This window comes from Chelonoidis abingdonii, chromosome 24, assembly GCF_003597395.2.
Source record: "Chelonoidis abingdonii isolate Lonesome George chromosome 24, CheloAbing_2.0, whole genome shotgun sequence".
Lineage (NCBI taxonomy): Eukaryota > Metazoa > Chordata > Testudines > Testudinidae > Chelonoidis > Chelonoidis abingdonii.
The window spans coordinates 24,515,149-24,530,039 of NC_133792.1; the positions used below are offsets into that span (position 1 = coordinate 24,515,149).

The window sequence follows — 14,891 nt, forward strand, 5'->3', positions numbered from 1 at the left end:
ATGTGTGAAATAAAAAAAAAAAAAAAAAAAAAAGCTGAACGGGCTCCATTTTTGCCATGCTGTGGCATCTGCCAGGGCAATCCAGGGAAAAAGGGCGCTAAATGATTGTCTGCTGTTGCTTTCCCGGAGGAAGGACTGATTGACAACACTTACCCAGAACCACCCGCGACAATGATGTTTGCCCTATCAGGCACTGGGATCTCAACCCAGAGTTCCAAGGGGTGGGGGAGACTGCGGGAACTATGGGATAGCTACGGAATAGCAACCCACAGTGCAACTCTCCAGAAATCGACGCAGAGCCTCGAACCATGGCCGCGTGCACTCGACTTTATACAATCTGTTTTACAAAACTGGTTTATGTAAAATCGGAATAATCCCATACTGTAGACGTACCCTTAGTGTTGTTAGTTTATGCATCTCATATTAGCAATATTTTTTAGAAGAATTGGAAAACAATAAAAGGACATTGAGATCTAAAACAGAATTATACAGTTCCTTTTATAAAAGCAAATTGTACATTACATATTTTGAATCTTTCTTAATTTACTCTAAAATTCTAATTTTTTTTTGGATGGATGGATGGATTGACCTAGGTTTCTTTTCTATATATTTAAAAAATCTTCTTGGAAATTAAAACTGAGAAAAAACAAACAATATAGTACTAGACAGTCAAGTTCCTTTCTGTGAATTCCTTGTGGGAATGTTTGCTTAGAGGTAATTGGAGATGGTGAAAGTATACACGACTCTCCACGCGATGAAGCCCTGCAGAATATGTCAGCTGATGACCTCCCAGATTCTGCAAGTCAAGTAGCACAGCCACAAGACTCTACTTTCTCTTACAGGTAAACGTAATATTTGTGTGTGTAACTTTGATTTTGTTGTTGGATTTTAAGACAAAAGCTGAAGCCGTGTGGCTGATCTGCGGAGAAATCATGATATATACTGTAGGTATCCTTAATCTTAATGGTGGGAAAGAATTAGTCTCCTGGGGACCAGTAGTATTGTTTCTTACTGTAGACTTCCAGATATTTTTTGTCCAGTGTAGTTTAAAATATGTAGTTAAATGATGGGATATCCACCACTTCTACTGAGTGTATTTTTCAGTCTGTTATTGCACACTCTCTCAAGAAGGTTTTCCTGAAGTTCCACCTATATTTCCCTCTGCTTAGTCCCACTCTTTTCCTCCCACTTACACTTTTTAGTATGCCAAATCATTTCTCTTTCTGGGTCTCTTCTTTGTCCTTCTTTCCAGCTCCCTTATCATTTCTGTTGCTCTCTGCCAAGCTTCCTCTTGTTTCTTTGGAAATTAGGGGCCCAAGAACTGAATACACCTGCTCAGATGCAGTTGCACCACTGCTGTATAGAGAAGGACCTACACCCCTTTCCCAGGATGTGATGCCTCCACAAATGCAGTCCAAAGTTACATTGGCTTTTTGCTGCTATATCACCTTACAAGCATATGTAGCTGTATGCCTCTTTTCACCTATCATCAGTTTTATTAAGCTTTACTCCATTCTAGGTTTCTCCTTTTTGTTCTGCCTCCTGTTTCCTCCAACATTTAAACCTCCTATGTTAAAGAGTCTCATACTTATTTTAAGGAACCTGTATAACTTTGGAGTGAAGCAACTGGTTCCATTTGTCTCCATGCATATACCATTTAGGATTGACACTTAAAAAAAGCCTCCCATAATTGTATACGTTCATGTGGATTTGTGTTTGCTAAAGGAATTAAGATGTTTAGTTTGTGTTGGGAGAAAGCACTGAAAGGTAATTCCCTGATGAAGATCCCAGACTTCTGGGCTAGATGCCTAAAATAGTATAGGGTTGATGTAGCAATGTTTTTAAATATTATTAATTAAACTACGCACTAGCTAATAAACGCACAAGGTGACTGGATTGCTCAGCGGGTTGGTTCTGGGACATTGTATCTGTGGCTCCTAGGTCATTGCTTTGAATTCAGCCCTGCTTAATTGTAATACTTTCAGTTACTATCAATATCTCTTCAGTAGACTACATGAGTTTTTGGTATCGGTCTAGTTATTTGTGGACTTGTGCCTACATAATTAGGCATCCTGTATTGTAAGTTCTTTGGGGCAGGGACTGTTTTCTTATGTGTCAGCTTCAGCTTTTCCAATACAGTTCTTCACTTGTGGTACAAACATCTCTGGCACTTGGGAACTGAAAATGCTCTGTTGCTTATGTAGGCCAAGCTGTAAACCCAATGAGAGAGAGCAGCCTATCGCTGTTGCGTGTGATATCTGTAGGCAGCAGTAGCACTAGAGAGATTCTGCTGCTGCAGCACCAAGTGGGCATTGTGTGGTTCTGATTTTGTGAAAATTAGGCTTCTCTAGTTCTGTCTTTCACCAAAATCAACAAGATTCTGTCTATTAATACCTAGAACATTTCCTGAAATTCAGGACTTGACTGAATGCAGTGTTCAAAAGTTATTGGTTACAGACAAACAGAAATGCCTGTGAGTTGAATGTAGGGCCTCACTTCACTTGGCCAATTATTAGCAACCTTGACAGACCCAGTGGAAAGGCCAAAGATTAGTGTTCATGGTCTGAGAATTCTGGGAGGCTGCTCCAGATCAGTGTTGAGCAACATTGCCAAAGCAGCATGATAAGGTCTGTATGCTGTGCCTGTTATGGATGGAGAATGTCAGTCTTCAGGGTTGCTAAGCTGGACACCTTTCACGAGCATGAAATTCACTGAAAAGATGTCATTAATTTTAGTTGATAAAGATTCTGATAGAACCAAGGTCGGGACTAAGTTTCATGAAGTTACATTCCAGTACTTACTGAAAGATACCTCTTCTAAAGCTGTGTTAAATGGGAGCAGTTTGTTTGAAGAGCTGAACTAAGTGGCATATCATCAAAAGCGCCGACAGCATTGATACTATTTGAAAATCTTTACCATCTGAGTCTGTTAAGATTGCATTAAAAAGTTTCTAAGAGATTTTTAAAGATGTAAATACTTGTTATTGCAAGTGTATTTTAAGCAACACTGTATTTAGAGAAAATAACACTTGTTCTCTTTAGGGATGCAAAGAAGAAACTGAGACTGGCTCTTTGTTCAGCAGATTCCATTGCCTTCCCAATGTTGACCCATTCGACAAGAAATGGCCTACCAGATCACACCGACCCTGATGGTAAATCCTCTTACATGTACAAACACACATTTCTCTATTTGACTTTGTTTTTCCTACTCCTACCCTCATCTTCATATTTTCTTCCCTGCTTTTCCCACACATGAGACAACCTGACAAATTCCAGTTTCCAATGTGTTGTAACAAGGTACCTTGGCAAAGTTGTCCAGTAACGTAGTGTAGGCAGAACCTGAGTCTGCCAGGGAATAGCCTCCTGTTAAAACATTATAAAATGGAGCAGCAGAGAAACTGTAGAAAATTTGAGAAAGGATGCACTAGACGAGTTAGTGTCTTTTCAGATTAACTCAGCTGTTTGCTTAAGAAAAGTGTGCACTCGTGTACATTTGCATGTATGTAATATATGTATGTGCATTTCTAAGTTTTTTTTTACTTGCAGTTTTTCCTTTACTTATCCCTTATCCAGGGCATTTAAAGTCCCTTCTTAAATAATTGTGGCAAATGTATGTCAAAATAACAGAAGTGTTGGATATTGCTTAACATACATCAATGTAATGGTTTGAAAGTATTATGTGCAGCAGCTTTTCCATGCAGCTCTCTCGGATAAAAGCACTATTTCACCTCTCTTCTGTCTAAAACCATGTAGGCAGTATACTAATTCTGTCATGTTTTTGGTCAGACAATGAAATAGTGTGCTTCCTGAAAGTTCAGTTAGCTGAAGCTATTAATCTACAAGATAAGAATTTGATGGCCCAACTACAGGAGACAATGCGCTGTGTAAGCCGCTTTGATAACCGAACATGTCGAAAGCTACTGGCTTCCATTGCAGAGGATTACAGGTAATTTGGTTTTTTATCATTTATTAACCAGTTGCCATGTGCAGGTTTTTATCCGTTAGCAGATTGGAAGTGTCCAACTTTGCTTAGCAAAAGTCAACTTTTTATATCTCCACTTTCCCACCAAATGCTAAAATTCTCTCTCCTTTCTGGGAACGAACCATGAAAGGCTCGAATCTTAAATCAGCCCAACTAGTAACAAACTACAGTAAGAGAATGTTGTTAGGCCAGCCTGAGGGTGCTGCTCTGCACTGGCAATCAGGAGACCTGCGTTTAGATTCTGCTGCCGGCTCTCATTTCTTGGAGTGGGAGGGCTGTGGAGTCAGCGAACCAGCATTGGAATTTGGATAGTTGTCTCTTACTGCATAGGCTGAGGCACTAAACAGAAGGTTGTACAACAGCTTGAATTCAGGACTTGCTATTCTATAAAACCTAGGAGAGCTGAAGACTCCTCTCATGCCATTCTGTTACCAGGTTTAGGTAACTAGTGTCCTACTTCTGTCTTTATTGTGGAATCCCTAATGAGAAAAGCATTTTAAATTTTAGGAAAAGGGCTCCATATATTGCTTATTTAACTCGATGTCGCCAAGGTCTGCAGACCACACAAGCCCATCTGGAAAGGCTCCTGCAGAGGGTATTACGTGATAAGGAAGTCGCCAACAGATATTTCACCACAGTTTGTGTGAGGTTACTTCTGGAAAGCAAAGAAAAAAAGATAAGGGAATTCATTCAAGGTAATTTAATGTAGAGTGTGGATCATCTGTACCTTTTTGTGTTCAGTATTTAAAAATAAATAGACTGTGCCTTAAGTTAGACTCCTAGAATAGATTTGTTTACTGGTTGAAACCAGGTCTAACTGTGTCTCAGAGGATACAGGGAACAGTTGGTGTTTGGAAAGCTGTATTATGCTTATACGTGGGATTCATCTTGGCACAGGGCACCTTAGTCTAGAGAACTACTGCCTTAAAAGAACTACTTTTAAAAATCTATCCATATATAGAATCTGAAAGTAATCTGAGCAGAGAAATGTAGAGGAAACGAGCAGTGCACAGTCACTGCATGGTTTTGGGCTTTGCTGTGCTGCAGCTTCATAAACATTGTCACAGGGCAGAAAGGAGAAATTTGGTCCTGAAAGAATCTCTGAGCTGCTAGGCTGGAGAGAAGAATTAGCAACTGGCTGCAGGGAGGTGGAATTGATAGCTGTGCTTCCTGAGTGCGAGGAACCAAGAGAGATGGCCAGTGGTCCTATTACCCATTGCATTACCCTGGCTGCATTGGACGCTCTGTATTTTAGCATATGTTTTGTTACATTAATGTGACTATAGCAACAATGCATATTTAATCAAATATATGACTGGAAAATGATACACATGGGCTTTCTTAATCTCTTCCCTTCCTAGTGATAATGTCTGGCAGCCTGAATGATATTGGTCTCTACTGGTGACCTTTACAGTAATTATACTTAGTACTTCTCCTCTTCCTAGTGCCCAATGAGCGAGGTAGAAAAGTATCTGTGTTTGGGGGGAAGGGGTGAGTCATGAGAATTAGGTAACTTGCTAATGGCCTCAAATGAAGTGAGTAGTGCAGTGCCAAGCAGAGTGCTTAGACCACACCATCTGTAAAATGTATCCTCTACTTTTTTCTGATTTCTTCATTGGAACGACCATGTTCCTCCCCATACTCCCCCACCCAAAAAGTTACAGACAAGAACCTTTACCACCATTGACCAGTTTATTGCACTTCCAGAAAGTAGAGCCAGAGAAACGGCTTTAATTTGCCTTTTTAGTTGAATTTCCTCCTTTTCCTTTGTATTCAGATTTCCAGAAACTCACTGCAGCAGATGATAAAACAGCCCAAGTAGAAGACTTTCTTCAGTTTTTATATGGGGCCATGGCCCAGGATGTCATCTGGCAAAATGCCAGTGAAGAGCAGCTCCAGGATGCACAGCTAGCCATAGAACGCAGTGTGATGAATCGCATTTTCAAACTCTCATTCTACCCTAATCAGGATGGAGACATTTTGCGTGACCAGTAAGTGAACAAGACTAGTTGTACCTGAGTTATCTCAGTGTGTAGAGAAAGCAGCACTGCTCTTTCCAGGAAACAAACTTGAGTGCCTAGGCAGATAAGCCAGCCTCACCACACAACCTCCTTGCTTTGCCTTGCCTTAATTGTTTACATTAAATAGGTTTTCTGTATGAGAGAGAAACTATTTTAGGTTTTTATTTTAACATCCTGTGCAAAGATCTGCAGTCGCAGCAAGCTAGTAAAGCCAGAGGAAAATAATCCTAACTGTGTAATGTAGGAACTAGATGATAACCCCTGTAGTTTTGTGTTCCACGATGGATAATTAAAACTTTCTTCAGGGCACACACCCTCTATTGACAGTTTTTTAGTGCAGTTGGCCATGTAGTTCCTGGATCTTTCATCTCCCTTAGGGCACCAGGTTTTTGACCGCTGCAGCCAGCCTGGTATTGGATTTGGTGTACCATAAGGCAAATCCTGCTGTTAGTGAGGCCAATGCAAACTGACCGTGGTTACTGTTTGTACACGGTGTTCCTGTTGCTCACTCTTTTGTGTGCAGTGTATTGTTCAAATAGGTCTTATTTATAAACTCATCTTATTGCATGGGAAATCCAAAAGGGGTTTTTGCCTCTTCTATGAAAACTACATTTGGTCACTTGAGGTAGCTGGCTGTCTCCTTTTCTCACTTCACTTTTGTTCCCCCTCTTTTTCAGGGTCCTTCATGAGCATATCCAAAGGTTGTCTAAGGTAGTGACTGCAAACCACCGAGCACTTCAGATACCAGAGGTAACTGCTTCTTCCCTCTATTTTTCTATTTAAAATTAGAGGAAATAGTAGCACTTCTCTTCCTAAAGCAGGTGACGTAGCTGTACAGTTTTCTCCTTGTCCTTGGGTGATACTGTTTGTTATACTCCACTGATGAAACACAAGTTTGAAGGTGTATTTTAATATTAGTCAGTGCACAAGTGACAAATGGTAAACTAATATGGAGGGTTCTTCATTTAAAAAAAAGCCACTAACAATATCCAACCCACCTGAACTGACAAGCAGTAACTCTGTAAAAACACTTCTTTTAAAAAAATTTTAAGAGGTGGTTTAACTAAAGGGCTAAAGACTCATGTATATCATAGTAGTGGTTTATATTCACCAGGTAAACTAAAATCTCATAGTATTACCTAGGTTGGAAAGTACTCCTAGTAATATATATCCCTGCATCAAGGCAGGGATAATTCTGTTATTCCCAAGCAATCCCTGATAGGGAGAGATCAACTCCAGCCTTGGGTGTGAAGATAATTCTTTAGCTTCCCATGGCTGCTGATACTGCCTTCCTTATCTTCCTAATAAGATTCCAAGATTGTCACTGTCTGGGTCTCACTCTGAAGCCTAGAATGTCTGTCTGAGTCAGTGTGAAGCAGTGGAAATAGCTACAAATGGGAGAGAGCTAATTTTGTTTAGAATATCACCAGCTTCAATCATCACTGGGACTTGCAGTTTGTTACCATCTAATTTTTCAGTTCTCAGCTATTTTCAGCTTTTTTACACACACGACTTTAAGAATTTATACCTGTGCGGCAGCACAGGATTTCAGCTACTAGTCTTAGCATAATAGTTTTTAACCTGGATAATACTTCGCCCTTTATGCAGCATGATTCTTCTTCAAATTGCTTTACAACAGTAAATCCTCACAGCACTGCTATGTAGGAGGAAGGAACTTATTAACCCTATAATACAGGTAGGGAGACAGAAACAAAATGAGATTAAGTGATTAGTCCAGTGTCACAGGAAAAAGTCCATGTCAGAGGCAGGTCTAGAACTCATGCATTCCTGGCTTCCAGTTCAGTTCTTGGTCCACACCTCTGAACAGGTAAGGGTCAGTAAATCATTTTATATGGAAGCTAGAACCTTATGTCTCGGTGTTCTTCTGAAACACTGGCTCTTGGGGGAAATCAATAAAAGAACAAGCTGATTGTGTGCTAGTCACACCATTAATATTACTTCCCTTCAGTGTTTATACCCACAGAATGAGGGAGGCTTTCTGATGAGGTGTACTGTATCAATTTTTGTCCCTTAATTTCCCATTCCTCAGTGTGCTGCTCCCACCTTTAAGTCTCCAGTATTAGAGTGCACTGCAGAAGATCCTTAATCACTTGGACTGACTAGAATTGGAAATGTTTTTCTTCTTTTTAGGTGTATCTCCGGGAGGCACCATGGCCATCTGCGCAGTCTGAAATCCGCACAATCAGTGCTTACAAAACCCCACGGGACAAAGTGCAGTGTATTCTGCGAATGTGTTCAACCATAATGAACCTCCTGAGTTTGGCCAATGAAGATTCAGTCCCTGGGGCAGATGACTTTGTTCCTGTTTTGGTGTTTGTTCTGATAAAGGTGAGTCTTCTAGCAGAGAACATAGATACTTTATAGATAGATATAGGTATGTTTCCTTTAATTCTTGTGGTAAACCATCAAATCCTCTGAAGAGATGTTATACGTTCTATTGACTGTATATCTGATTTAAAGTGCAGACTTCATTTGTATGGCACAACTTGCACCAGAAAGTTAGTCACAGATGGGACATTTGTTCTGGTTATATGCAAATCTGGGAGTCAATCAGCTAGAAAGCTGTGCCTCAACATTTGCCTGTGGCTCAGTTGGTACTGAGAACAACCTTGCCTAGGACCAGGTTCCTCGTTAGAACTCCAACTTACATGCATTTGCTGACTCAAAAGAACTAGGAATTGTAGGCTGCCCTCTCCTGTGTGAGCCAATAAAATCATAGTCCTTTGTACCAGTGGAAGTCACTGGTGACTGGAGGGAATTTTAAAGCTCCCGGGACTCTTTCTGGAGAGAATAAGCCAGCATTCCTCCTTAGCAAAGCCAGTTCTTGCATACGGTGCTCAAGGAGCTGCTGCTGAGTGTGGAATGGTGTCTGTATGTGTCTGCACAGTCACTGCCCTACCAGTGTGTAATACTCAAAACCTAGGCTAGGGGGTGCTTATATACATAACATTCCATTTCAGTTCCATTGTATCTGTAACACTTTTTTTTAAAACGTTGGTCTCAAACTTAATTGTGGCATGTACCTTTTCTTTTTCACCCCCAGGCAAACCCACCCTGCTTGTTGTCCACTGTTCAGTACATTAGTAGCTTCTATGCTAACTGTTTAACTGGCGAAGAATCTTACTGGTGGATGCAGTTCACAGCAGCAGTTGAATTTATTAAAACCATTGATGATCGCAAGTGACCCAAAGGAGCACCTGTGTAGACAGACTGTTAGCAGCAAAGAGCCTGTAAGAATGTAGATCAGCTGTTTCAAAGGCTGAAGAAATACTTTCCTTGTATAATATTGTACAGAGTGGAAGCATTTAAAAATTTTTTACTAATCCGATTAATTAATTAATTAAACAGGCTTTCTTTCCTCTCTGTTTTGGTTGCATCTTTTCCCCCTTTAGGGATTAGCACAGGGAAAAGGGACCACATTTTTCAGGTATTGTGGATTCTCAAAATCGCCTAGGAAATTCTGCTGTCACTGCCCCTTTCACACAGACACTATTTTCCCCCTAGACTTCTCTTGATGTAAATTCATTCGTTTTCTTTGTTTCCAACCAAAAAGATCATGGCAAGCACTTTTAAGAGCCTTTCTAGCTTAATACACCTTTTATAAGAGAACACCAGCTGCACTGAACGTTTGTAGCAGTTGACACAATTTATAAATTGTACTTCACCTATGGTAAAATTAAAACCTGAGGACAATGTAAATATATGATATAATATTTAATAAACTGCAGTCATCTTTGGACTCTTTATCCTTTCAACCAGCAAACAAGCAGTTTCTCTCTCCTACAGCAGGCTGTGACATACTGTGTTGGGTAATGAGATGACTTCCTCAATAGGATAAGTTTTTTTTAAAATGGACAAACCTAAATATTTATTTAAATTTAATAAGGTTTACAGAACTTTCTGAAACTGGAATTTACAATTCACAGGGCTCTCACTTGAAAGTTTAGAATTTTGGCTCGGGAATTAGAGCATTTTAAATAAATAGTTTGAATTTATAGAGGAGAGGGCTGTAAGTTCCAATAGATAAGTTCTAATATAAAAAGGAATAGTACATACCTTATTGTAATATTTTTCATCTGAAATACTGTGTATACTGTACAAACCCCAAACAGAATTCCTTACAGAACCTGAAACTGTAATATATATTTTGATTATTCACATTAAATATACATGCCAGGGGTTTCAGTGAATGTTTTTTTACTATGTTCTTTGTATCGTCTTTTCTCTAGCAGTGCAGCTTTTACTATTCATATAAAATATTTTAAAGTGCCACCTTGTCCTTTATAAAACACATCATGAAATCAGTTCAGGGAATCTTTGTAGATGTTTCTCACCCCTCTCCCATTTGAAACTGACAATTATGAGAAGAGCAGGTGCACTTCCTTGATGAGCAAAATAGAGTTCCCATAGCTGGCCCAAGGCATTTCTTATACTCCTGTGAGTGGTCGTTGGCCTTTGTTCTTGTAGATCTAGCTAAAAAAGGGCTGTGATCAATTTCTTTTGTAAAAGGCACACTGCTTAACACCTCCAATGTTGGCATTACTCCTCGCTCTCTCCTCTTCCTCCCAGTGTACATCACTTCGCTGGCAGTGAGGTGAGCTAGATTTGCTAGCTTTGAGCGGTAAAAGAAATTACATAATCTGCATCCCTTCTTTAAATAGAAGAACAGTTTATATTTCTAAACACTGCTTAAAAATGGATTGAAGATTTTTTGTGTACTTGAAAAGGCCAACATACTACATGTTAGAAGCCACGTGAACTGTTTAAAAAGGGAATCCATAAAAATCTAAGTAACTATTACTTCTGAGAGTCATTAACTGAAATTAGAACAATCTATGTACAGTATTAAGTGATTGAGATGTGATTGTGTTACCCGTCTAGGCATAATTCAGTCAAAGAAACCTTTGTTTTCAGTGAATTAATCATTAATGTTTAATTCAATATATCATTTTTATCATGTTAAATAAATCATGGGGAATCAAGTGAGGAGGTGGTAGTGGTATTTTTTTTTTAAGTTTATACTCTTTCTCCTCTATAATAGACTTACAGGGTACAGCAATACTTTCTAGTAGCAATGTAGTTAGTGTAGTCTGCTTTACTGTGATCTTGAGTCTGAATGGCATTGTAATAGTCTAGTTGTTTAGCTGTCATGATTTTTTGGTGCTAATATATTGCATCCACAGCCCTGACCAATAACATTCAGCAGCGAAGCACAATACTGCCCTTTAAGAGAGAGCCAGAATTACATCTAAAAAGCAACGTACATTTGTTATGCCACAATTTTAGAAGTATTCTGTTGTGTTAAATTATCATTGAGAATTTGCTGTGTTGATATAAAACTACTGTCATACCTTAATTCCGCAATTTTTGGTTTTAGTGACACAGAATATTTGGTCCCTAAAACCTGTCTTATTCTAAACTGTTTTCTTATACACCTCTACCCAGATATAACACTGTCCTTGGGAGCCAAAAAATCTTACTATGTTATAGGTGAAACGGTTATATTGAAGTTGCTTTGATCTGCCAGAGCGCGCAGCCCGACCCCCCCGTAGCACTGCTTTACTGCATTATATCCGAATTCGTGTTATGTCGATTTGTGTTAAATCGGGGTAGGTGTATTTAACATTAGGCACAAAACTCTCTACGGGGGAGCAAATGATAGTTAATGATTATCATGAATTTTATCTTTTTATTATGAGCAGTCTGGACACAAAGGAGTTGATCTATGATTCTGTGATCAGCTTGATCAGGTCTTCAGGAATTATTCTCTTTACTGGAAAGTTTGTTGTTTTTTTTTGTTTTTTTTTTTCTCCCGGCAAAAACCATTTTCTTCACATTTGTATCACTTCGCTGTTTTTATGTATAGAAAAGTTACTGAAGAACTTGAACAATTTTTAAAATAAAAATATTTAAAAAATGGTAAATATTTGTATAAGTCCCAATATAGGTGAGAATCTTCACAGCAGGATGGTCCTTTGTTTCTTTTTTAACTGGCTATAAAAGCCTTTTATACATTGTTATAAATGTAGTCAAAGAATTAGGCTTTCCAAAGAATTAGGAATCTTATTGTAATGTGTGTGTCTGTTTGTTTGTTTTTTCCTGGTGTCCTGATTTTTTTTTAACATGTTAAATTATATGTACAGGAAGAAGACTTTCCGTTTTCTGTTGTGCAATAGTAAGAAAATTAAAGACGGAAAGCACATTAAGGACCAAACAGTAAAAGAACTGTTTTGCCAAAAGGCTTCAGCCAGCCATACACACACATTGCATTGAATCAGTACTCAGAACTTCAGTGCTTGCTGTTAGAATTACTTCAGCTACTTAACGGTGAACTGACAAATGTTTTGGGAGGTGGGGAGTGGAGGTTATTAACAGCAGATTATATATGCAGACTCAAGGCCCCATTATTGAAGTTCAGGGTGCTGCCTGAAGGAGTAAGGAGTACTCGCCTGTCTGTGATTTCATATGATTGGGCCTATACATGGCATTATTTTCCTCTCTTGGGATGGGGAGCAGGAGGGAAGAGACTTGACTCTTTCATCTGCAGGGGACTCCCCTTTTATTTCTAACCCCTGATGATTTTTCTTTTTAAAGCTTGTTCTTCAAGAAGAATTGCAATGGATGGCTTTTTTTTTTTGGTACTACCAAATACTGAATGTAACTGCCATAAATTTTAGGAAGAAGTCACAAACAGAATCCTCTTTACTGTAGGTAGTTTGTGGTGAGCACCAAGTATTGCATCAGATTGTTAGTTTGAAAAGGTTGATGTTCTATTAAGCCAAATTCTATCAGAAATTTGTGATTTCATTGAGATGTTTAATGCTGAATAGTTTGTAGAGGGAAATTAGTAGGCTAAGAAAGGGGAAGCAGTCCCGCTTCTCAAAGCTGCATGAAAATGAAGCATATTTGTCTAAAGTCTAGTAATTTGTGGCATACATATATATAAAGCAGTCTTAGGCTAGCTGTGTGGCAGGAGAATCTGGAGCAGCAGAAAAAACAGTGGACTGTAGGAAGGGGAAAGTACTCCTTTTATTTGGGTAACAGCTGATAGCTTGGTTGAGCCTGTACTACTTGACAATTAATTGCTGAATTACCATTGTGTGTTCTGTACCTTTAATTGTGCTTCACCTCTGTTTAAAAGCTGTGTACTGTCTCTCTTGAAACTGGTAAAGCCTTTAAAATTTTAAATTAATGAGCTTGCACAATCTTGTATACAGAAAACCCATCTTGTCTCTACTGTGATCATTAATGTATTATATCATTCTGTAAAAACTGATTAAAAAGGAGAGCAGTTTAACCGTGACTGGGTTTTGCATCTCTGCATTGTAACATTCAGGTCATGTTCTGTATATTCAGCAATGGCATTGAAGCCAGCATTGCAAGCTTATTTTATTGTAATATATACAACTTTGTTTCCATTAACTTTTGCACTTTGTTTTTCAATTCAGCACTTTTCTGAGATGTTGCATCTGTAGACTCCTCCCATCTATGCACATGTACAGGTCAAAGGATGTGGTGTGGGGAAGGGCAGAAAGGAAACAAGACCCCAGTGACAGGATAAGGAGATTTCCCTTCTAGGGCACTGATTTAATAGTGACGGTAGTTACCAAGTGGCCAGTTGGTGGCGTTTGGGGACTTGCACTGCAGTGTGATGGACAGATTTCTGCATCACTGTTTGTACAGTCCTGAGCATAGTATTGCATTTCAAGTCTCACAAAGTCCACCATCACTATTGAAGCTAATTGGCCCTGTTGCCAGTCTCAACATGGAGCAAAAGATCAACTAAGTTTGTAGTGAAGTCATTTCTAGCCCTGTGCAGGTGATGGCTCAGTACAGGACTCTCTCTAACCTGGGCAGGACACTCTGGAGGAGAAGCTCTGTCTCTCGCTGCCTGTACTGTACCTGATCAGTGGATAGAAGATTTCATTCACCATGGCTGTCAAGTCCATAGCACTAAAGTCACTTCAGTTTTTCTTCCCTTTTAAAAAAAGTCTCCTATTGAAAACTGAAGACCATAACAAATGGTTCAGATTAACATGCTGCTGCCGGAAAGATGAACAGACTATCTTAAACAGGTTAATCTACTAGTGATCTCATTTAACATTATCTGGCAGTTAAAGGGTAGACTTTGTTAGGCTCTGTCCTCCATTTAATTTGGCTAGCAGAGTGGAATAATTTGGCAACAGCTCAACAGCAAATCTTATACAGCAAGAATCCTGCACCTCTTATGGATCGAGACAGTGCTGTGGTTTGCAGCTGAAAACGTTTACATGGTTGTATTTTGGGATGGGAAAGCAATTCAATACCATCCGATGACCTCTCTCGTCTAGTGTTTGAACAGCATCTACCTTGGCTGAGTGTAAAAGTTTAGTAGTAATTGTTTTTTTTTCCCCTCAGTCCATCTGGCCTCATTCCACTTTGATGTGTTCAAAAGCAGCAATATGTAAAATTAAGCTGTCACACACAATATATATTTTTAACTGAAAAGCTTCTTTCAACATGCACAGTCACCATAGGGCTAGGAGAAAACCATCCGTGTTTCAGTCCATTACGCAGAATATTTTCCCAGCAATATAATTTAATGTCAAAAGTGAAGTCCTTAGCTTAAATGTGCTTCTGAAACAACAGTTCAGCAGGAGTTAATTTTGTTCACATTTTGTCCACTTACAGCAGCCTCAATAAGGGATCTGGTTTCATAAAGCCTTTATTAACAAAAATGAAATTCACAACACATCCTCCTGTCAGAACAGAAATGAGTAGGGAATACTTAGCACTGCACTTCTCCAGCATTTTTCATACAAGGCTCTCAAAGCATGAACTACTTCTGTCAGATAAGTGTGGTTGAGGGAACAAACACAGAAGGTGAAA

At 39.2% G+C, this 14,891-nt stretch overlaps 1 protein-coding gene across 5 annotated transcripts in view; it reads left to right on the top strand.

Annotated features, from left to right (window-relative positions):
- GAPVD1 (GTPase activating protein and VPS9 domains 1) overlaps window positions 1-13,326 on the top strand; it is a 73,713-nt gene extending 60,387 nt beyond the window's left edge. For 4 of the 5 annotated variants that reach the window (XM_032767629.2, XM_075060424.1, XM_032767632.2 and 1 more), the window contains 8 exons: window positions 713-842; window positions 3,042-3,151; window positions 3,786-3,945; window positions 4,489-4,676; window positions 5,759-5,972; window positions 6,680-6,752; window positions 8,154-8,351; window positions 9,067-13,326. In XM_032767629.2, the coding sequence (XP_032623520.1) occupies window positions 713-842; window positions 3,042-3,151; window positions 3,786-3,945; window positions 4,489-4,676; window positions 5,759-5,972; window positions 6,680-6,752; window positions 8,154-8,351; window positions 9,067-9,207 (1,214 nt within the window). In that variant the 3' untranslated portion in view covers window positions 9,208-13,326. The remainder of the gene's footprint in view (window positions 1-712; window positions 843-3,041; window positions 3,152-3,785; window positions 3,946-4,488; window positions 4,677-5,758; window positions 5,973-6,679; window positions 6,753-8,153; window positions 8,352-9,066) is intronic. The other variant, XM_075060423.1, reaches the window with a different exon arrangement.
- Window positions 13,327-14,891: the final 1,565 nt, after the last annotated feature.